Raw genomic sequence first — 24,535 nt, 5'->3', positions numbered from 1 at the left:
GGGTAAAGTGGTTAATAAGATTCAATTACAATATGATTTGTCTCGCAATTGTATACGCTATATTGTTTTTTCTTTATTTGCTATTTTTTTCCCCCACGAAAGTGGAGTTACCATTTAAGCAATTTCCTTAGAGGAAAACTGGTTAAATAATCTAAAATTCATGAATAAGAGCAAGAGCTTACCTAAAACCTTTCCCATTGTAAGCGATCTGATGGCTTTGAAGTAAATATCCGAAGAAAAATTATGTCGCTCTTTCGTTATCTTGTCAACCTGAAAAGAAGAAAAAAAAAAGAGTTTTAATCTTTGGCTTACAAGAATCCAGCGAACACACATGTAGCGTGAAGCAAGCCTACAGTTCCAATAAAAAGTGAAAATCACAGCAATATAATTTTTTTTATCACAATGAAAAGTACAAAGCATTGCGCCGTTTAACATTAATCAATCCAGGGTGAGCGCCAGTTACAATGTAGATAAATTACATAATTATAGAACCCGGCAGTATAATAATATCACATGAAAATCAAACCTACAGGAGGCAGGAAGGTGGATTAACCAAACCTTTTTTTTTTTTTGCTCTTTTAATATCAGGTCGTAAAACAGATATTAAGAATACTGAAAGTATACATTCCTTTTACATTTTACCATTAAAATAACGCCAACGCCATCTGAGACTTTTATTGTCGTCATTTAAAAAGAAAATGTAGAAAGGTCAAACTTTTTGTTGTAATTTCTTCTAAAATGTGCTGATATTACATTATACTGCTACAAGTGCCGGCTTGAATAATGGGTAACAATAGACTACTGTGATATTTTGAAGGAACATGTAGCAAAGTGGATTAGTGGATGGAATATTGTATTTAATGGTTGTAGCTTGATATCTAAGCAAAAATAGCAATCCAAAAAAAAAAAAAAGAAGCAAATTATTCTATCTTTGCCATTGGTCTACCCACTGGTCCACCCAGATGTTAGGCAATACGTATGGGCAGTGCCATCTTAAGAGCATTATAGGGCCCCGGGCAATGCAAGTGCACTGGGGCCCTGCCTACACAATCACCCACGAGAATAAAAATGCAAATTATCGATAATACAATATTTATTGGTACAGCAGTGCCAGGTTAATGACAGCTTCCAAGTTGGCGGCTGGGTCCGGTGAACACACACACACAGACGGGAGTCAGACTCGACTGTCCAGTGCGTGCCTGTTCCTGTGGAGGCAGACAGGCATTCCTGCAGTTGTGGGCTCCCCCTCCATGGCCCGAGTAGCCTGACAGCTGAGCAGGGCGGACAGGCGCTTGCCACCCTGTAAGTTCAGTGGCGGAATGCACATGGGAATCTGGACTAATGCTTGGCTGGGGCTGGGTCACTGGGCAGGTGGGCCCCCAATGGCAAGTGGGGCCCCCGGGCAACTGCCCAGTGTGCCAATTCGGTAAGATGGCCCTGCGTATGAGCAGTGCTGGGACAAGGTCATCCAGCGCCCAGGGCAAGGATGCCAAACTGCGCCCCCCCTTCCCTTAGGTTTAGGGTCACAGAGCCCCATCCCTGCGATAAACCTTTGCGCCCAAGGCAACAGCTCCTCCTGCCCAACCCTTGTCCCAGCCCTGAGTATGAGTACTTGATTCCTCAATTGCACAGATGTATTTAAACCTGGAGTAGGGAGGTCAAAGATGAACAAACATCAGAGCTAATGGGAGCACTGGAGAAGGGGGTCTCCAAATTATGGCCCGCTGGCCACATCCAACAGACTACATGGGCTACAGTTATGGGTCAGTTGTGTGTCCTCAATATGCACAGAGGATTAAAGCAGACCATCCTCCTCAATGAGATGTTGTGCTTCCTTGCCCCCCACTTCCTCACTTAAGCGGGGCGCTACCCCCACCCTTCCCTCCTGTGTAGATGTTCCACGGGACTCAATTTCCAAGAGTGTGCCTATTTCCTGTTCATCTTCACACACGCATGAGCAAAGACTGCCAAAAGGGAAGTCAGAAACATTCCCAGTCTTTTTGTCTGTGCACAAACCCCTCTGCGCATGCGCAGATGCACCAATGAGCTCTGCGCGACCTTAGGGCGGCAAAACACATGACAAGCTTGCTGTGCATTTATCTCTTAATGGTACCCCAAACGTGGTGAGATTTTGCCACCATGTGACGTCAAGAGCACCTGGCTTAATGTCAAACTTTGGTACGTGAGCTTCTTTTGAGCATTTTTCAAATGGAGGGAGGCCCATTCAAAATGATTGGTGCTGCTCCAAAATTGTGCAAAAAAAAAAAAAAGCGTAAAAAATGCAACATGTGCAATGCAAATATTGCCCCGATCAGGAGATGACAGAATTTTCTTAAAAGGCAGGACAAGGGTTTAAACACGTACTTTTATCAGTCAAAAGATTACCCAAATAAACAAGACACAAAGTATTTCTTCTAACAAGACATTTATTTGCCACAAGTAATATACTGTATAGTCCCTGTATGTAGCACATAGACATTGGATCGGCTTGTTACCTGGATCATCAGTTCCTTCCCCTCTCTGTTGATTTTTACATGGTGCAGCTTTCGGTTGTCCAGTCTTTTCGAATCTAACGTAAACACATACATCCCGTCTTTGCCAATTTTGTATCTCACTTGTAAACTACCTGGAAAAAAGGAATTAGGAAATAAGAGGAAAAATAGGCAAACTAAACCCTGAATATACAGTATATAAACCTCACTAAACCTTCACCTTTTTCGCCCGTTTTCATCCGTTTTTCATCCATTTTTCATCCGTGTTTCATCCATCTTTCATCAGTTTTTTTTTACATCCACTACCAATGCAAAAACGGTTGAAAAACGGACCGTTTGTCCGTTTACATCCATTATTCGTCCGATCCGTTTTTATTTTACGGATGAAAAATAGGGCACTCATCCATTCCAAAAAACGGACATTGACGGAAGCGGATGAAAACGGATGTTAACGGATGATCATCCATTGTCATCCATTTTTGCATAGAGATGCATTGATGTCCTTTTTTTTATCCGTCAACGGATGGATGAAAAACGGACAAACGGACCGTATGTGTGAAAGGGGCCTAAACCACATTCCAAAATGAAATCCCTTATTTGTAGCCACACCAACAAGATCACACCCTCATTTTTAAGATCCTTAAACAAATGGTCATAGACTTTTGGAACAAGGACTAACAGATTTCAAATACAAGGCACTAAGATATGAATGCATGCTTTGGGAAGAGGCCTTGAAGTTGTCAAGAAGAAAAAGTGCAGATGGCTCCAATGGCTCCCTTTTGGGTTGGTGTTGACACAGTAAAATGTGTAGGCTACAGCACCGGTCAACTGATATGACAACACTTCTAGATCTTAGTTCTTCTTGGGTAAATGTATTCTTGCCCATTTTTAGGAGTCGGTTGGAGTAAAATGTGTCCACTATACCTCAGGTCGCTGGGGACAGTGCCATGTTTTCCAGGGACAGACACCTCAAAATGGGGACTATGCCTGGGAAAGGTGGACATATGGTAACCATAAAACAAGTCCAGCTTTATGCGACTATTACTAGCTATGACAACATTTTCAGATCATTGTTATTCTTGGGTAGATGTATCCAGGGATTTTTTTCTCAGAGAGTAGGTGCAGGAACTCCCTCCTTCTGAGTCACCCCTTGTCTCCGCCCCCTACCCACCCCCAAGCACGTCCCTTGGTCCCACCCCCTACCCACCTCCCAGTGCTGCATCTTTTAGAAAACACAGAACCAAGTATAATTCTGTGGTGCTATGTAATTTGTTTGGAACTTGTTAATTATAACAAGAAAAGCAGCAACATAGATCCCCTGCAGCCAGCAACAATAGACCCCCCAGAAACAAGAGATCACCCACACAACAATGCCCCCCCACAACAAAAAACCACCTTAGCAACAATAGACCCACCCCAGTGGCAATAGACCTCCAGCAGCAACATTAGATTCTCCAGCAGCCAGCAACAATAGACCTCTCTCTCAACAGTATATCCCTCCTAGCAACAACTGACTCCCGAGAAATATAAGATCCCTCCCAACAACAATAGATCTTCCACCAGCAACAATAGACCCTCATGCAAAAAGATCCCCGCTAGCGACAATAGTTCCCCCAGCAGCCATCATCAATAGACCCTCCAGCACCCCTTGCACTTATATACATTCAGTGTTGGAGGTGCCGGAACTACGTTCCTCCGCGTTCCCCCTGAAAAAAGCCCTGGATGTATCTAAGTTCTTGCCCATAGAAGCCAGCTCATACATGGGGAGTGAAATGTGTCCACTCCACCTTGGGTGGCTGGGGATAGTGTCAATGACACATGTTTTCTGGGGACAGACACCTCAAAACACAGAGAGTCCATAGGAAATGTAGAAAAGTGGTCACCATAAAACAAGTTCAGTTTTATGTAACTAATAACTACTAGCTATGACCACATTTCACATCATGGTTCTTGTTGGGTAAATGCATCTAAATTCTTGTCCACTATTAGGAGCCTGTTGGCACATGTTGAGTAAAATATGTCCACTACACTTTAGGTGGCTGGAGACAATGTTGGGGATGCATGTTTTCGGAGGACAGACACCTAAAAAAGGGACTGTCCCTGGGAAATGTGGAGTATTATTAGCTAGGATGACATCTCCAGATCATTGTTCTTCTTGGGTAAATTTATCTAAATTCTTGCTCATTTTTAGGAGCCAGTTGGCGCATGCAGAGTGAACTGTGTCCACTACACCTCGAGTTGCTGGAGACAATGTAATCAAAGCATGTTTTCTGGGGACAGACACCTCAAAACAAGGACTGTCCCCTTGAAACGTGGACATATGGTCACCATAGAACAAGTCCAGTTTTATGTAACTATTACTAGCCATGACATTTCCAGATCATTGTTCTTCTTGGGTAAATTTATCTAAATTATTGCTTATTTTGTATGAGCCAGCTCACATATATGGAGTGGAGTGTGTCAACTACACCTCGGTTGGCTGGGGATAGTGCCAAGGACACATGTTTTCTGGGGACTGACACCTCAAAACAGGGACTGTCCCCAGGAAACATAAACATATGGCCAGCACAGAACAAATTTAGTTGTATGTGACTAACTACTAGTAGCTATGACCATCTTTCCCCATCATTGTTCTTCTTGGGTAAATGTATCTAAATTCTTGCCCATTTTTAGGAGCCTGTTGGCACATGTTGTGACGGTGTTCACCGTCACTGGAATTAAAGGACAGATGGGTGATGGTTTGGATTGCTTCATATGTGTGTAACGCTCCTGCGTTTTATGTATGATGTGGATTTTCAGCTGCAGAAATATTCCACTTCAGTAGTCATGTAGAGAAACGCTGAGACACCAATCCCAACTCTCAATGACTCATCATGTGTGGATGATCTCAATTCAGCAAGTAAATACACACACTCAATAAGATGTTTCCTAGAGTGACTTATGTATATAGTAACACAGTGATGATAGGCTGAAGAGACAGGTTGGGTAGAGATGGTAGATGACAGACACTTGAAAGGAAATGTTCTTGAAAGTAAGATAGTAGCAGATGGGATGCAGATAGGTTTAGCAATCCTGTATGGTAGCAGATGACAGAGTAGCAGGTGGACATACAAGAGAGATCAACCCAGTGCAAGAACAGATGGTAGTAGGCTCAAGAGCTAGCAATCTTAGATAATGCAGATGTAGTAGTAGTCCTTAGTATGCAGAGCTAGATAGTGTAAGCTTTAGTATGAAAGTTATAGAGGTTTCCCCTGTGGGGTACTTATCACTAATAGCAATGTAGTAGAGGAGAGGTTCGGCAAGAGCGGATGATACGGTAGCGGGATACAGGGATCAGCGCAGCGTGGTTCCGACAGCGAGGTATGCTTGCAAGCATGAGAGCTTCAAGACAGGTTAGCATCAAGGCACAAAGCAGTGTAGTCGTGAGAAGGGTGAAGGTGAAAACAGCATGCCAGGGTTGATCGGGTGGCGAGACACAGGATCCGAAAACAGAGGTTCAGGTAGCGAGATACAGGAACGTGTAAATTTGACATGCTGAACTCAGAGATCAGGACGCTCCAACCATGACGGTTGAACGAACACATGTGAGTGAGAGCCGGCGATCTAAATAGCCATCCAGTCCGGCGCTCAGTGATGACAGCATCAGTCTTAAAGGTGTATGCGCACCTTACCAAAAGAGAATGGTGGGGCGCATACACTTATGAAAGAGTAATTAGGGTACCCAAAGGTACCAGAACATTACAATTTGTCAGCAATGTCTCCATGTAGAAATATTGAGATTTGTTCCCATTTGCCATGAGGTCTGTGATTTCTGAGTGCTGTGTGTGTTACATATCTTTCAGTGTCAGAGAGGCTTTCCTTTTGTTTGTGTATTGGGAGGGAATGTGGATTGCCCTGTCTCATGCTGAGTGCTGATGACCTCCCATTGTTCTGTGTCTGGCTATTGTGTACATTGATTGTCCCCTGGGGGCTTCTGTCTCATTACACATAACAGTCCTTCTGGTCAAGCTAAACGGACCAATCCCTGCTGACTCATTTTCAAGTCCTCATTTGCATGGCTAAGGAGGACCTGAAGGAGAACGGAATGTACTGTGCAATTGACCAATGGGAAAGCGGTTGTTGGGGGCAGGATGTTCCAAATTCTGTATAAAAGTGTGCTGTTTACTTCCAATAAATTGTCTTCCTGTTTGAACTTACATACAGCCTGCCTGGTGTTTGTTGTAATGGATTCCGAACGGCACATAGCTGTAGTTCGGATCCCGGAGCCTTGGGTGACCGAACCTTCAGACGTTGCGATCTGCAAACTGACTCACTAGAAGCAGAGGAGTGCCAGGAGAGCGGAAGCGAGCGAGCAAGGATCTCGTCACACATGTGGAATAAAATGTGTCCACTACACTTCAGGAGGCTAAGAACAGTGTTGGGGATGCACGTTTTTTCAGGGACAGACACCTAAAAAAAAAGGGACTGTCACTGGGAAACGTGCACTATTACTAGCTATGACAACATCTCCACAACATTGCTCTTCTTGGGTAAATGTATCTAAATTCTTGTCCATTTTTAGGAGCTGGTTGGCACATGCAAAGTAAAATGTGTCCGCTACACCTTGGGGGAGCTGGGGACAGTGCCAGGAAAGCATGTTATCTGGGGAAAGACACCTTGAAACAGGGACTGTCCCCAGGAAACAGACATATGGTCATCATGGAACAGGTCCCGTTTTATGTGACTACTACTAGCTATGACCACATTTCCAGATCATTGTTTTTCTTGCCCATTTTTGGCAACATGGAGGAACCCTTGAAAAGACTTTTCAGGCTCAGGGAGCCACTATTTATAAGGACTCCATCAACAGCTCATAGTACATTAATATGGTGATCACTGGAAAGAATTCTCCTTACATTTGAGTCCCAGGGAAGAATCCCACTCTTACAAAGCTCTAAAGCAGGGGTCTTCAAACCATGGCCCTCCAGTTGTTCAGGAACTACGATTCCCATCATGCCTAGTCATGTCTGTGAATGTCAGAGTTTTACAATGCCTCATGGGATGTGTAGTTCTGCAACAGCTGGAGGGCCGTCGTTTGAGGATCCCTGCTCTAAAGGATCATTGGTCTCAATGGTTACTAATCTGAGAAGCAGAAGTTGCCCATTTCTCAAGGAACCCCTAGAAACCTCGGTAGGAACATGAGTGTTCCACAGAGCCCTGGTTTAGAAAAGCTGCTATAGGGTGTAGACCACCAAGAACTCCTCATCTCTGCACCAAAACTGCACTTTGAAAACTGGCCGTATTTTTGACCCACGGCTTTTATTGCACGGGTCTTCATTTAAAAACTGTAGTGTCCTCTGGGAAAACCTGTAAAAACACCATATATCCCAAGATATATTGCAAATTGAATTTCCATAAGAGGCCATTGCACATTTACTGAAACAAATCATGTTTTCAATTACTTTGCCCAATAATTACATGTCTGTTGGGTGATTTACGCTCCCTTGTGTATTTCACGTGTGTAGTTTAATAATTTAGTATAATAGTAAAACCATAACCTAATTACGCAGCTCCTGTATTGGCGCCGGGAAAGAAACATTTTCCTTTCCTTGTTTTAGTGCAATTATGTTGTCCATCGACTGGACCACAGACAGAGTCTGTATGTGTATATTTTAATCCCTGGAATACCGGCGCTGTTGTTTCAGAGTTATAATTAATGCAGTTCTCAGATGTTTGTATTTACTGCTTAGATGAGCTGTGCGGGGATTTAATTGTTGAGTTTATATGAAATATTGCAATTTTTATTGTTTACGCTGTTGGTACTTTTATTTTTTGTTTTTCTCTACATTCTTGTTCCGTAAACACAAGATCACCTAAAAAGACATTCAGACCCCGTTCACATAGGGGCGACGCTACTCGGCGCGACATGCACGGACTTCATATCATTGAAGTCTATGCAGGTCGCCTCCAGGTCGCCCCAAAGTAGTACAGCACCCTTTTTCTAAGTCAGAGCGACTTGTGACGCTCCTATTAGAACGGGTCCTGTGCTAATCTATGGCAGGCGACCCACCGCGACTTGTCAGGCGACCAAGTCGCCTGACAAGTCGCACTAGTGTGAACCGGGTCTGAACCAGGAAGACTGAGGACATCATGTGAGTGCAGGGTGTCATGAACCTGGCCCCTTACAGGGCATCACCAGGGCCACTGATAGGTAGCTATGGCCAATCCTCCCATACAGTCCCCCACTGGGTAAGCAGGGAACCCCAGGTTTAGCTGGAAAGTAGGAAAAGTCTGATTAGCTGGGATGCCATCTTTTAGATTCCTGCTGGCCCCACCCCTGGCATTTCACCCAGTAGGGCCTATCAGGTAGGCTGTCCGGGGCCCCATGACTTCTAATGGCGTGCTGGACATCAACACTTAATAATTAGAAATCATGGGGCCCCGTACAGCCAACCTGACAGGCCCTACTAAGTGAAATGCCAGGGGTGGGGCTGAACTCTGCACTCTGTACATAGCATACACCTGAACTCTGCACATAGCATACTCCTGAACTCTGCACTCTGTACATAGTATACTCCTGAACACTGCACACTGTACATAGCATACTCCTGAACACTGCACTCTGTACATAGCATACTCCTGAACTCTGCGCTCTGTACTCTGAACTCTGCACTCTGGGGAGCAGGTGTGTTAAATTTGGTGTTATCGCTCTCACTCTCTCATACTGGTCACTGGAAGTTCAACATGGCAACTCATGGCAAAGAACGCTCTGAAGATCTAAAAATAATAATTGTTTCTCTACATAAAGATGGCCTAGGCTATAAGAAGGTTGCCAAGACCCTGAAACGGAGCTGCAGCACGGTGGCCAAGACCATACAGTGGTTTAACAAGACAGGTTCTACTCAGAACAGGACTCACCATGGTCGACCACAGAAGTTGAGTGCACGTTCTCAGCGTCATATCCAGAGGTTGTCTTTGGGAAATAGACGTATGAGTGCTGCCAGCATTGCTGCAGAGGTTGAAGGGGTGGGGGGTCAGCCTGTCAGTGCCCACTGCCTTGCTAAAGAAGCTGAGGGTAAAGGTAATGGACTGGCCAAGCATGTCTCCATACCTGAACCCTATTGAGCATCTGTGGGACACCCTCAAACGGAAGGTGGAGGAGTGCAAGCTCTCTTAACATCCACCAGCTCAGTGATGTCGTCAGGGCCCCCACAATTTCTAATGGTGTGCTGGGCATCAACACTTAATAATTCGAAATCATGGGGCCCGTACAGCCAATCTGACAGGCCCTACTGAGTGAAATGCCAGGGGTGGGGCTGAACTCTGCACTCTGTACATAGCATACACCTGAACTCTGCACTCTGTACATAGCATGCTCCTGAACTCTGCACCCTGTACATAGCATACTCCTGAACTCTGAACATAGCATACTCCTGAACTCTGCACATAGCATACTCCTGAACTCTGCACTCTGTACATAGTATACTCCTGAACACTGCACACTGTACATAGCATACTCCTGAACTCTGCACTCTGTACATAGCATACTCCTTAACACTGCACTCTGTACATAGCATACTCCTGAAATGTGCACTCTGTGCATAGCATACTCCTGTACTCTGCACTCTGTACATAGCATACTCCTGAACTCTGCACTCTGTACATAGCACACCTCTGAACTCTGCACTCTGTACATAGCATACTCCTGAATTCTGCACTCTGTACATAGCATACTCCTGAACTCTGCACTCTGTACATAGCATACTCCTGTACTCTGCACTCTGTACATAGCATACTCCTGAACTCTGCACTCTGTACATTGCATACTCCTGAACTCTGCATTCTGTACATAGCATACTCCTGAACTCTGCACTATGTACATAGCATACTCCTGAACCCTGCACTCTGTACATAGTATACTCCTGAACACTGCACTCTGTACATAGCATACTCCTGAACTCTATACTCTGTACATAGCATACTCCTGAACTCTGCACTCTGTACATAGCATACTCCTGTACATAGCACACCCCTGAACTCTGCACTCTGTACATAGCATACTCCTGAACTCTGCACTCTGAACTCTGCACTCTGCACACCATACATAGCATACTTCAGAACTCTGCACTCTGTACTCTGAACTCTGCACTCTGGGAGCAGGTGTGTTAAATTTGGTGTTATCGCTCTCACTCTCTCATACTGGTCACTGGAAGTTCAACATGGCAACTCATGGCAAAGAACGCTCTGAAGATCTAAAAATAATAATTGTTGCTCTACATAAAGATGGCCTAGGCTATAAGAAGATTGCCAAGACCCTGAAACGGAGCTGCAGCATGGTGGCCAAGACCATACAGTGGTTTAACAAGACAGGTTCTACTCAGAACAGGACTCACCATGGTCGACCAAAGAAGTAGAGTGCACGTGCTCAGCATCATATCCAGAGGTTGTCTTTGGGAAATAGACGTATGAGTGCTGCCAGCATTGCTGCAGAGGTTGAAGGGTGGGGGGTCAGCCTGTCATTGCCCACTGCCTTGCTAAAGAAGCTGAGGATAAAGGTGATGAACTGACCAAGCATGTCTCCAAACCTGAACCCTATTGAGCATCTGTGGGACATCCTCAAACGGAAGGTGGAGGAGCGCAAGGTCTCTAACATCCACCAGCTCCGTGATGTCATCATGGAGGAGAGGAAGAGGACTCCAGTGGCAACCTGTGAAGCTCTGGTGAACTCCATGCCCAGGAGTGTTAAGGCAGTGCTGAAAAATAATGGCGGCCACACAAAATATTGACACTTTGGGCCCAATTTTGACATTGTGAGGGGTGTACTCACTTTTGTTGCCAGCGGTTTAGACATTAATGGCTGTGTGTTGAGTTATTTTGAGGGGACAGCAAATTTACATTGTTATACAAGCTGTACACTCACTACTTTACATTGTAGCAAAGTGTCATTTCTTCAGTGTTGTCACATGAAAAGATAGAATAAAATATTTACAAAAATGTGAGGGGTGTACTCACTTTTCTGAGATACTGTATATACACACATACACACTCGTATGTGTGTTTGAGGTTTGGGATGCACACCCTCATGCGATTGGCTGCACACACCTATGGCTTTCATGATAGGTGAAGCATGCTGAGCCATGTATCAGTGTAAAGTTACATTCACACGGCAGTTTAGCAACAGAAAGTTGCCAATACTTTGCACATACACCAACCATGAACGCAAATTTGCGCACTTTCCATTAACGTGCGATTTTTCAAAGGGGGTCAGAGTCTTCTTTTGAGCATTTCTCACACACAGAGCAGGTCATTGAAATTAAAGGGCTTCCCTACATGCGCTCCGATGGTGAGAACAAAGCTTTACTTCAGTTATTTTGTTACAAAGTATTCACATTTTGATACAGCGTTTTGTATATGTTGTACATTTATTACATTTGTTATACAACAGTTACTGCTCTGTGCATAAGATAACGTTTATTTTTCCATGCTGACAATGAAATTCTGAAACCTGCAGAGTCTTGGGACACACTTGTGTTAGCCCTCTGAAGCGCGACCCATGGTAAAGCGCTTTTCAGAGAATGTTTGTCAAGGGGGGGGGGGGCGGGTCAAGTCGCCTCCTCACCACCACCAGCTCTATACACCGATATCATGTTGCTGTATGTTGGACGGAGTCACGTTTAAGTGAATTCTGTGTTTGTAAAGCATCGTTTCCTTTAGGGGGTTGTTGGAGATCTCGTGTTTCTCCTGACAGTAGATAATCGCATTGGAGATCTCCATGGGTGCAATTAAGGAATAAACACAGTTGTGCGCAGGGCCCCCCCCATCCCCTGCGCCCCCCCCCAGATGACAATTATGTGGTGACACAACTGAATCCCAACGTGTCTTCTGGCCCCGGAGCAGCTAATTACTTAGTGAAAGATTTGTCATACATCAGCTAAATGCATGTAATTTATTGTCATAACTACGTCCCCCTCCCCCCCTCCCTTCCTGCTCCCCCACACGCACGCACACACACCTAAATCCATTGAAGAGGGTAATTGTAGAATGACATTGATGAAGATTAATTTTAATTTCAATTGAAAAAAATTATATACAATTACAAAAAAAATTAATGAATGAATAAATAAAAAATAAAATAATATTAATATTAATTCAATAATAATAATAATAATAATAATAATAATACTATTTCAATCATAATAAAATAAAATTTTAATTTAGTTTAATAAAATTACTAAAAAAGTAATCAAATAAAATGAAAACTAAAATGATGAATCTCCCAGTCAGCTAAATGCATGTAATATATTGTCATAACTACCTCGCACTCCCCCTCCCTTCCTGAACACCCCCCCCCCCCACACACACACACACACACCTAAATCCATTGAGGAGGGTAATTATAGAATGACATTGAAGATTAATTTTAATTTAAATTGATAAAAATTATATACAATTACAAAAATAATAAATAAAAAATAAAATAATATTAATAATAATAATAATAATTCAATAATATTTAATATTAATAATAATACTACTACTATTAATAATAATAATAATAATAATAATAATAATATTTCAATAATAATACAATTAATTACATTTTAATTTAGTTTAATAAAATTACTAAAAAATCAATCAAATAAAATAAAAACTAAAATTATGAATCTCCCAGTCAGCTAAATGCATGTAATCTATTGTCATAACTACCTCCCCCCCCCCCCCCCACACACACACACACACCTAAATCCACTGAAGAGGGTAATTATAGAATGACATTGAAGATTAGTTTTAATTTAAATTGAAAAAATTATATACAATTACAAAAAAAATTAATTAATGAATAAATAAAAAATAAAATAATATTGTTAATAATAATTCAATAATAATAATAAAAAGAATAATAATAATAATAATAATAATAATAATAATAATAATAATAATAATAATATTTCAATAATAATAAAATGAATTACATTTTAATTTAGTTTAATAAAATTACTAAAAAATGAATCAAATAAAATAAAAACTAAAATTATGAATCTCCCAGTCAGTTAATTGCATGTAATCTATTGTCATAACTACCTCCCCCCCCCTCCCTTCCAGCACCCCCACACACCTAAATCCATTGAAGAGGGTAATTATAGAATGACATTGAAGATGAATTTTAATTTACATTTTAAAAAATGATATACAATTACAAAAATAATAAATAAATAAAAAAAAATAATAATAATAATAATATAAATATTATTTCAATAATAATAAAATGAATTACATTTTAATTTAGTTTAATAAAATTACTACAAAATTAATAAAATAAAATAAATGCTAAAATTATGAATCTCCCAATAGAACTCTATTAAAACATATCACAATTAATTAAAAAAAAAAACATGGGCAATCCGATCCCATGACCTCGCCTGCAGCACAGTACTATGTATTGGAGAGCGGGGTGACAAGTGACCGGCTCATAATGCAACTCTCACAGTTGGGCTCTGGGGTTTCTCCCCCCCTCCCCCACATCTCACCTCGGCTCTGACACCGGAGGATGCTGAGGGCCTAACACCACCAGTGACTAATTAGTGCGCATTTCTCCTCCTCACTGATTTGTAAGATTATTACAAATTGTATTAAAAACCATGGAACAATTTTTAAATAAATAGTATATATATATATATATACACTCACTGGCCACTTTATTAGGTACAACTTGCTAGTAGCGGGTTGGACCCCCTTTTGCCTTCATTCTTGGTGGAATAGATACAACAAGGTGTTGGAAACGTTCCTCAGAGATTTTGGTCCATGGTGACATGATAGCATCACACAGTTGCTGCAGATTTGTTGGCTGCACATCCATGATGCCAAATCCACGTTCTACCACATCCCAAAGGTGCTCTATTGGATGAGATGTGGTGAGTGTGGAGGGCATTGGAGTACAGTGACCGGATCTGGTGAGTGTGGAGGGCATTGGAGTACAGTGACCGGATCTGGTGAGTGTGGAGGGCATTGGAGGACAGTGACCTCATTGTCATGGTGAAGAAACCAGTGGTGAGATGATTGGAGCTTTGTGACATGGTGCATTATCCTGCTGGAAAGAGCCATCAGAAAATGGGTACACTCAGTGGTGTAGCATGAGGGGTGCTGGGGGGGCCAGCTGCACCGGGCGCAAAATCTTGGGGGGCGCATCCTGCAGCCCCACCAGTCTCACTACGCAGCCGGTTTAGGGGGTTTTTAAACTGAACAATGGGCCGACCGTGCTCCTGAGATGACTTAAATTTATATATATGAGCTTTCCCGAGCGGCGGCGCATGCGCAATGACGTGGTACCGTCTGGCGGGGCGCCATTTTTAAATCTATGGCGCCTCAGGAACAGGTAAGTGTGAGACTCCTCCACAGCCGCACTACCTTCCATTATGCGGGGCTGCAGGCATACTACAAGAGATGCAGTGCTGCAGGGATGGTACACCTGTACCAGCCCCGCAGCATTGCATCTCCTGTAGTATGCCCACAACCCTGCATTCCCCTGTACAATGCCCGCAGCCCTGCATTCTCCTGTACCATGACCACAGCCCTGCATTCTCCTGTACAATTCCTGCAGCCCTGCATTCTCCTGTACCATGCCCGCAGCCCTGCATTCTCCTGTACCATGCCCGCAGCCCTGCATTCTCCTGTACCATGTCCGCAGCCCTGCATTCTCCTGTACAATGCCCGTAGCCCTGCATTCTCCTGTACCATGTCCGCAGCCCTGCATTCTCCTGTAGTATGCCCACAGCCCTGCATTCCCCTGTACAATGCCCGCAGCCCTGCATTCTCCTGTACCATGACCACAGCCCTGCATTCTCCTGTACAATTCCTGCAGCCCTGCATTCTCCTGTACCATGCCCGCAGCCCTGCATTCTCCTGTACCATGCCCGCAGCCCTGCATTCTCCTGTACCATGTCCGCAGCCCTGCATTCTCCTGTACAATGCCCGCAGCCCTGCATTCTCCTGTACCATGTCCGCAGCCCTGCATTCTCCTGTACAATGCCCGCAGCCCTGCATTCTCCTGTACAATGTCCGCAGCCCCGCATTCTCCTGTACCATGCCCGCAGCCCTGCATTCTTCTGTACAATGGGGCCCAGAGACAGAAAACAGTGGCCCAGAGACAGCAGAACACAAGTGAACTGGATAGGAGTGGCTTTGGGCAGCATACAGAGGAACCAATCTCCTCCATTTTCTTCCTGCAGCTACAGGACAGTGATTTCTCTACATGCTGCCCCCGCCGGCCCTCATATCCAGGTTTACAGGGGTACCGCACAGGCCCCCTGGAGCATGGGGCCCGGTTGCAATTGCAACCCCTGTAGTTACGCCCCTGACGCAAACGCTTGATTGCAATTGTTGCCCCCAAGGGTGGTACACGCAGGTATTAGGTTTAGGGGGCAATTTTTTTTCACATGGAGCCAGGCAGGTTTGGACAGCTTTTTTCTTTTTATAAATAAATAAATAAAATCACCATTTAAAAACTGCATTTTGGATTTACTTGGGTTATTTTTGTGTAAAATTAAAATTTGTTTGATGATTTTTACCACTTCCCGCCCAACAACGTCATACACTTTGAACGGAGATATCTGAATGATGTGTACAGCTGGAGGCATCATTCAGATATCTTCTTTTTCAGCCGGTAATTCCCTGCACTGTAAAAAACAATCATAGCGGCTGTTTAGGTGCTTCTACCGGCTCGCCCATGCGATCGGCGAGCCAGAGAATGAATCGGCCAGCGGCGGCCGTTTACCATAGAGCTGATTGAGGGCCAGATGGTCCCTGGTCATCTCTATGACCTTCGGAGGCTGGGTGTGACGTTATGACGTCACATCTGGACCCGGCAGTTGTAAACACTGCCGTTGCCTCAGCTGGGAAGCCGGGATTTTTTTATTTATTTTTTTTTTATTTTAGGCTTTTCAGTCAAGAGGAGAGATGTGGGGATTTATAGACCTCAGATCTCCCCATACAGAGGACATGTCATGCTGTATTCCTATTACAAGGGATGTTTACATTCCTTGTAAAAGGAATAAAATGATAAAAAAAAATGTAAAGGGAAAGTTTCAAAACATAAAAATAAAAGTAAAATAAACAATCTAAAAAAAAAAATTGAAAGTTCCCCCCCCCCCCCCCCCCCGCGTGCTCGCATGCAGAAGGGAACGCATACGTACGCGCGCCCGCATATGAAAATGGCGTTCAAACCACACATGTACGTTAGAGATAAAAATTTTAAAAATTGCTGCGCAAATACAGTGCGACATAAAAAGCTGCAATAACCACCATTTTATTCTCTAGGATCTCTGTAAAAAAAAAAAAAAAATTACGATTTTTACATGTACGAGAGACATGTTAAAATTGGCCTGGGAGGCAAGTAGTTAATCATTTAAGTGTGACAAATATGAAAAAAAAAAAAAATCAGGAAGGGGGGCAAATTCTTTTTTCACAGCCTCCACCTATTACAAGGGATGTTTTCATTCCTTGTAATAGGAATAAAAGTGATAAAACAAAAAATGTAAAGGGAAAGTGTCAAAATATGAAAATAAAATAAAAAAATTTGAAAGTGCCCCCGACCCCGCGTGCTCGCATACAGAAGCGAACGCATACGTACTTGCGCCCGCATATGAAAATGGCGTTCAAACCACACATATGAGGTATCTCTATAAACGTTGGAGATAAAAATTTAAAAAATTGTTGCACAAATACAGTGTGACATAAAAAGCTGCAATGACCACCATTTTTTTTTTTATCTAGGGTCTCTGCTAAAAATAAATAAAAACATATAAAATGTTTAGGGGTTCTGAGTAAGTTTCTAGAAAAAAAAAATATTTTTACATGTAGGAGACACGCGTGAAAACTGGCCTGGATGGCAAGTGGTTAATCATTTAAGTGTGACAAATATGCGAAAAAATAAAAATCAGGAAGAGGGCAAATACTTATTCACAGCCCACACCTATTACAATACGTACGCACCCGCCCGTGCTGCGCAATACAGTGTGACATAAAAAGCTGCAATGACCACCATTTTATTTTCAAGGTCTCTGCTAAAAAAAAAAAAAAAAAATACTATAAAATGTTTGGGGGTTCTGAGTAAGATTCTAGAAAAAAAAAATAATCATTTTAACATGTAGGAGAGACGTGTCAAAATTGGCCTGGGTAACAAGTGGTTAATCATTTAAGTGTGACAAATATGCAAAAAAATAAAAATAAAAAAATCAGGAAGGGGGGCAAATACTTTATCACAGCCCACACTTATTACAAGGGATGTTTATATTCCTTGTAATAGGAATAAAAGTGATTTAAGAAAATGGAAAGGGAAAGTGTCAAAATATAAAAATAAATATAAAAATAAAATAAAAAATGTTAATGTTCCCCTGTCCCCCCATGCTCACGTGCTCGCAAGCGAACGCACCCACATATGAAAATGGTGTTCAAACCACACAAGTGAGGTATCTCCATAAACGTTGGAGATAAAAATTTTAAAAAGTGCTGCGCAAATACAGTGTGACATAAAAAGCTGCAATGACCACCATTTTATTTTCAAGGTCTCTGCTAAAAAAAAAAAAAAAAAAACTATAAAATGTTTGGGGGTTCTGAGTAAGATTCTAGAAAAAAAAAAAGAATAATTTTAACATGTAGGAGAGACGTGTCAAAATTGGCCTGGGTAACAAGTGGTTAATCATTTAAGTGTGACAAATATGCAAAAAAATAAAAATAAAAAAATCAGGAAGGGGGGCAAATACTTTATCACAGCCCACACTTATTACAAGGAATGTTTACATTCATTGTAATAGGAATAAAAGTGTAAAGGGAAAGTGTCAAAATATAAAAATAAATATAAAAATAAAATAAAAAATGTTAATGTTCCCCTGTCCCCCCATGCTCACGTGCTCGCAAGCGAACGCACCCACATATGAAAATGGTGTTCAAACCACACATGTGAGGTATCTCCATAAACGTTAGAGATAAAAATGTGAAAAAATGCTGCGCAAATACAGTGCGAAATAAAAAGATGGGCTAAAAAAAAACATAATGTTTGGGGGTTTTGAGTAATTTTTCTAGCAAATAAATATGATTTTTACATGTAGGAGAGACGTGTCAAAATTGGCCTGGGTGGCAAGTGGGTAATTATTTAAGTGTGACAAATATGCAAAAAAATAAAAAAAAATCAGTGTCAAGATATAAAAATAAAAAATATAAAAAATAACATTAAAATTAAAAAAAAAATCAGCAAGGGGGGCAAATACTTTTTTCACAGCCTACACCTATTACAAGGGATGTTTACATTCGGAATAAAAGTGATTTAAAAAAAAAATGTAAAGGGAAAGTGTCAAGATATAAAAATAAAAAATATAAAAAATAAAATTAAAATTAAAAAAAAAATCAGCAAGGGGGGCAAATACTTTTTTCACAGCCTACACCTATTACAAGGGATGTTTACATTCGGAATAAAAGTGATTTAAAAAAAAATGTAAAGGGAAAGTGTCAAAATATAAAAATAAAAAATATAAAAAATAACATTAAAATTAAAAAAAAAATCAGGAAGGGGGGCAAATACTTTTTTCACAGCCTACACCTATTACAAGGGATGTTTACATTCGGAATAAAAGTGATTTAAAAAAAAAATGTAAAGGGAAAGTGTCAGAATATAAAAATAAAAAATATAAAAAATAACATTAAAATAAAAAAAAATCAGGAAGGGGGGCAAATACTTTTTTCACAGCCCACACCTATTACAAGGGATGTTTACATTCGGAATAAAAGTGATTTTAAAAAAAAAATGTAAAGGGAAAGTGTCAAGATATAAAAATAAAAAATATAAAAAATAAAATTAAAATTAAAAAAAAAATCAGCAAGGGGGGCAAATACTTTTTTCACAGCCTACACCTATTACAAGGGATGTTTACATTCGGAATAAAAGTGATTTAAAAAAAAAATGTAAAGGGAAAGTGTCAGAATATAAAAATAAAAAATATAAAAAATAACATTAAAATAAAAAAAAATCAGGAAGGGGGGCAAATACTTTTTTCACAGCCCACACCTATTACAAGGGATGTTTACATTCGGAATAAAAGTGATTTTAAAAAAAAAATGTAAAGGGAAAGTGTCAAGATATAAAAATAAAAAATATAAAAAATAAAATTAAAATTAAAAAAAAAATCAGCAAGGGGGGCAAATACTTAATGTTCCCCTGTCCCCCCATGCTCACGTGCTCGCAAGCGAACGCACCCACATATGAAAATGGTGTTCAAACCACACAAGTGAGGTATCTCCATAAACGTTGGAGATAAAAATTTTAAAAAGTGCTGCGCAAATACAGTGTGACATAAAAAGCTGCAATGACCACCATTTTATTTTCAAGGTCTCTGCTAAAAAAAAAAAAACTATAAAATGTTTGGGGGTTCTGAGTAAGATTCTAGAAAAAAAAAAAGAATAATTTTAACATGTAGGAGAGACGTGTCAAAATTGGCCTGGGTAACAAGTGGTTAATCATTTAAGTGTGACAAATATGCAAAAAAATAAAAATAAAAAAATCAGGAAGGGGGGCAAATACTTTATCACAGCCCACACTTATTACAAGGAATGTTTACATTCATTGTAATAGGAATAAAAGTGTAAAGGGAAAGTGTCAAAATATAAAAATAAATATAAAAATAAAATAAAAAATGTTAATGTTCCCCTGTCCCCCCATGCTCACGTGCTCGCAAGCGAACGCACCCACATATGAAAATGGTGTTCAAACCACACATGTGAGGTATCTCCATAAACGTTAGAGATAAAAATGTGAAAAAATGCTGCGCAAATACAGTGCGAAATAAAAAGATGGGCTAAAAAAAAACATAATGTTTGGGGGTTTTGAGTAATTTTTCTAGCAAATAAATATGATTTTTACATGTAGGAGAGACGTGTCAAAATTGGCCTGGGTGGCAAGTGGGTAATTATTTAAGTGTGACAAATATGCAAAAAAATAAAAAAAAATCAGTGTCAAGATATAAAAATAAAAAATATAAAAAATAACATTAAAATTAAAAAAAAAATCAGCAAGGGGGGCAAATACTTTTTTCACAGCCTACACCTATTACAAGGGATGTTTACATTCGGAATAAAAGTGATTTAAAAAAAAAATGTAAAGGGAAAGTGTCAAGATATAAAAATAAAAAATATAAAAAATAAAATTAAAATTAAAAAAAAAATCAGCAAGGGGGGCAAATACTTTTTTCACAGCCTACACCTATTACAAGGGATGTTTACATTCGGAATAAAAGTGATTTAAAAAAAAATGTAAAGGGAAAGTGTCAAAATATAAAAATAAAAAATATAAAAAATAACATTAAAATTAAAAAAAAAATCAGGAAGGGGGGCAAATACTTTTTTCACAGCCTACACCTATTACAAGGGATGTTTACATTCGGAATAAAAGTGATTTAAAAAAAAAATGTAAAGGGAAAGTGTCAGAATATAAAAATAAAAAATATAAAAAATAACATTAAAATAAAAAAAAATCAGGAAGGGGGGCAAATACTTTTTTCACAGCCCACACCTATTACAAGGGATGTTTACATTCGGAATAAAAGTGATTTTAAAAAAAAAATGTAAAGGGAAAGTGTCAAGATATAAAAATAAAAAATATAAAAAATAAAATTAAAATTAAAAAAAAAATCAGCAAGGGGGGCAAATACTTTTTTCACAGCCTACACCTATTACAAGGGATGTTTACATTCGGAATAAAAGTGATTTAAAAAAAAAATGTAAAGGGAAAGTGTCAAGATATAAAAATAAAAAATATAAAAAATAACATTAAAATTAAAAAAAAAATCAGCAAGGGGGGCAAATACTTTTTACACAGCCTACACCTATTACAAGGGATGTTTACATTCGGAATAAAAGAGATTTTAAAAAAAAATGTAAAGGGAAAGTGTCAAGATATAAAAATAAAAAATATAAAAAATAACATTAAAATTAAAAAAAAAAAATCAGCAAGGGGGGCAAATACTTTTTTACAGCACTGTATATATACAGTTCTGTCCAAGGAGGGGGAAAATGAGGGTGAAGGTTTCACTTTAATATCTCTCAACATTCAAATAATATAAAATTCGATACACAGAATATTTTTTTAGACCTCCATATTTCTGCCCAATCCCCAGAGAAGTCCATGGGCAGCATTTCATTATCACACGTGTGCGCTGTGAACAGATGGCGCCTACAAAGGTGATCACTCCATATATACTCACGTACTATATGAAATAAATTACCGCCTCCAAAGATGGTTCTAAAGGTTCCTTAATCTTATATCGGTCAATTTGAGGTGACAGCTAATATTCCCCTTCTCTCCTGAGATATTATTGGAAATAAAGATTGCAGACAGCTGCGGGTTTCTGTCTAAAATAGACAGAAATTAAAGCTTTGCAATCTGCTGCGCTGATTCCCGACTCAGCAGATACAATGGATGCAAATTGCGAGTACATTTTGTTGATGGTCTTGCTGTGTGCAACACATTGACATAAATAGGGGGTTCAATCAATCATGTTACATTGTAACAAGGTTCTGAAGTTCAGCTGGGAAATAAATTCTCCCTTTAATAAGATATCTATTCATGGCGGAACATGTGCGCTCCTTAATTCTGGAGATAGATAGGTAAGGTTTCCCCGAACTAAAACTCAACATTTCATTTATGTGCAAATAATGTCCAATAATGGCAATCTGGTTTTTTTTTTTTTTTATATAAACTGGAATAACAATAAGATGGATAACCAATCGGTGCCAAAGGGCAATTTCCATTGTAATCGGCACATAGGAATATGGGAAATATACCAAAGAAGTAAGACGCCTGTTTACGGAGGTTTCAAATGGCTAGTTGGTTGACTTTTTTAATTTATTCTCCATTTCACAATTTATACTATTTGACCCCCCCCCCCCCCTCCCTTAGGCCTTTTCTGACACTTTTTGTTTACATGTATTTCTTACATGTATTTTTTGCAAAAAGAAATTCTCAGAATCCCCAAACATATATATTTTTAAAGCAGAGGCCCTAGAGAAAAAGTTGGTGAGTTTTTCAACTTTTTATGTCACATGATAGTTGTTTTTTAACCACTTTACGACAAGGGGTGGGCAGGAGGGACGACTGCCCTGGGCGCAATGGTTTATTGCAGGGATGGGGGCTTCTTGACCCTAACCCTAAGGGAAGGGGGGGCACAGTTTGACATCTTTGCCCTGGGCGCTGGATGACCTTGTCCCCGCACTGCGACCGCCCGCTGCAGTTATACTGCAGCAGGCAGCCCCTCCTGCGTGAACCGACTTAGGTATACGTCGGTCGCGCGCAGGCAGCTAGGGGGCGAGAGCCCCTGCTCGTCAGCGGGGAAGCCGATGCACGGGGCAGTCGGCTCCGATTGCCACCTGACACCCGCGATCGTTTCCCACTGAGAGAGAAGAACTCAAAGCCACCAGTGAGGAAGAAACTCTATAATCTTCGAAACGCGTTGGGTTTTGGACTTTGTATTAAGTGGTCGGTTGCTGTTATGGTGTTAATGTCTAATGCTTGCAATTGTTTTTAATTCAATTCTTTGTTCAATAAACTTACTATTTTAGCATTGAAATTCTCTATCACTTTGTGCCTGAAAAATCCCACCCCAGGGGAACTTCCCATTTTTCCTACTGGGAGAGAAGAACGGTCAGATGTTGTAAACACAGCTGACCGTTCTTCTCTCTGGAATGATCACAGAGCGCCTGTGATCCTTCTATATAGGAACACAGGTCTCTGTGATCATTTCACAAGCCACACCCCCCCACAGTTAGAAACACACCCCTAGGTACACATTTAACACCTTGATCACCCAGAATGTTAACCCCTTCCCTGCCAGTGTCATTATTACAGTAACAGTGCATATCTTTAGCACTGATTACTGTAGTAATGTCACCGGTCCCCCCAAAAGTGTCAAAAATGTCAGTCAGGGGTCCGATCTGTCCGCCGCAATGTCGCAGTCCCTCAAAAAAAATCACAGATCGCCGCCATTACTAGTAAAAAAAATATACAAATAAATAAAAATGACATAAATCTTTCCCCTAGTTTGTAGACGCGATAACTTTTGCGCAAACCAATCAGAATACGTTTATTGAGATTTTTTTTTTACCAAAAAAATGTAGCAGAAAACAAATTGACCCAAAATGTTAAACGTTTTGATTTTTAAATTTTTTTCTTTTTTTGGGGAGTGTCAGAATATGAAAAATATATATATATTTTTTTTTTTTCAGAATTGTCGCTCTTTTTTTGCCACCATAAGAATGCTCTATGTGTGGGAAAAAAAGGACACCAATTTTATTTAGGTACAGCGTCGCACGACCGCGTAATTGTCCATCAAAGTAACGCAGTGCTGAATCGCAAAATATGGCCTGGTCAGGAAGGGCAAATCCTTTTTTGAAAATATATACTTTTTTTGAATTTTTATGGGAGGATCGCTGTCTGCACGCGTTGCTTCGCCTTTGCGTATGAACATGAGGGGATGAAGGCAATTTACATTTTTTTTTTTTTTGTTACACTGTTTCTTTCATTTTTTTTATTACTTTTATTACTGTCACATGAAATGCTAACATCTCTTGTGACAGCAATAGGCATGTGACAGGTACTCTTTATGGAAAGATCTGGGGTCTATAAGATCCCAGATCCCTCCTCTGCCCCTAAAAGGTTTAAAGCTTTTAATTTTTTTAAATGGCGCCATTTACATCTGGGTAAACCGTAAGTGATGTAAAGTCATCGATTCCGGGTTACTATATCACAAAGACCTAACCGGTCTTTGTTTGGCTCTGTGATCAGCTGGCAGAAGTGCCAGCTGGTCAATTGGGACTCCCAGTGGGCTAGGAGATCCCAGTAAAACTACAGAAGGCAGTGGAAGGGGGTGTTCCCTCCCGCTGCTTGTAAAAGCAATCCAGCGGCTAGCTAGCCTGCTAGGATTTATTTTACAAGAGAGCCGACCAATGGCTCTCTAAAGAACAGTCCCAGGATGATGCCTGCAGCTGCAGGCATCATCCCGGTAAAACCACTTGAAATCTAGCGA

The 24,535-nt window shown here is 40.6% G+C and overlaps 1 protein-coding gene across 1 annotated transcript in view; it reads right to left on the bottom strand.

Annotated features, from left to right (window-relative positions):
• Positions 1-24,535, bottom strand: part of LOC309558092 (contactin-associated protein-like 5) — a 591,346-nt gene that overhangs the window by 35,027 nt on the left and 531,784 nt on the right. The window contains exons 20-21 of the mRNA XM_082261047.1: positions 2,496-2,626; positions 183-270 (exon numbers count right to left, since the gene is read on the bottom strand). Of these exons, the coding sequence (XP_082117173.1) occupies positions 183-270; positions 2,496-2,626 (219 nt within the window). The remainder of the gene's footprint in view (positions 1-182; positions 271-2,495; positions 2,627-24,535) is intronic.

Source organism: Pelophylax lessonae (assembly GCF_965119305.1).
Source record: "Pelophylax lessonae genome assembly, chromosome: 6".
Lineage (NCBI taxonomy): Eukaryota > Metazoa > Chordata > Amphibia > Anura > Ranidae > Pelophylax > Pelophylax lessonae.
Note: the sequence above shows the minus strand (reverse complement) of the source record. Positions and strands in the feature narration are given on the sequence as shown.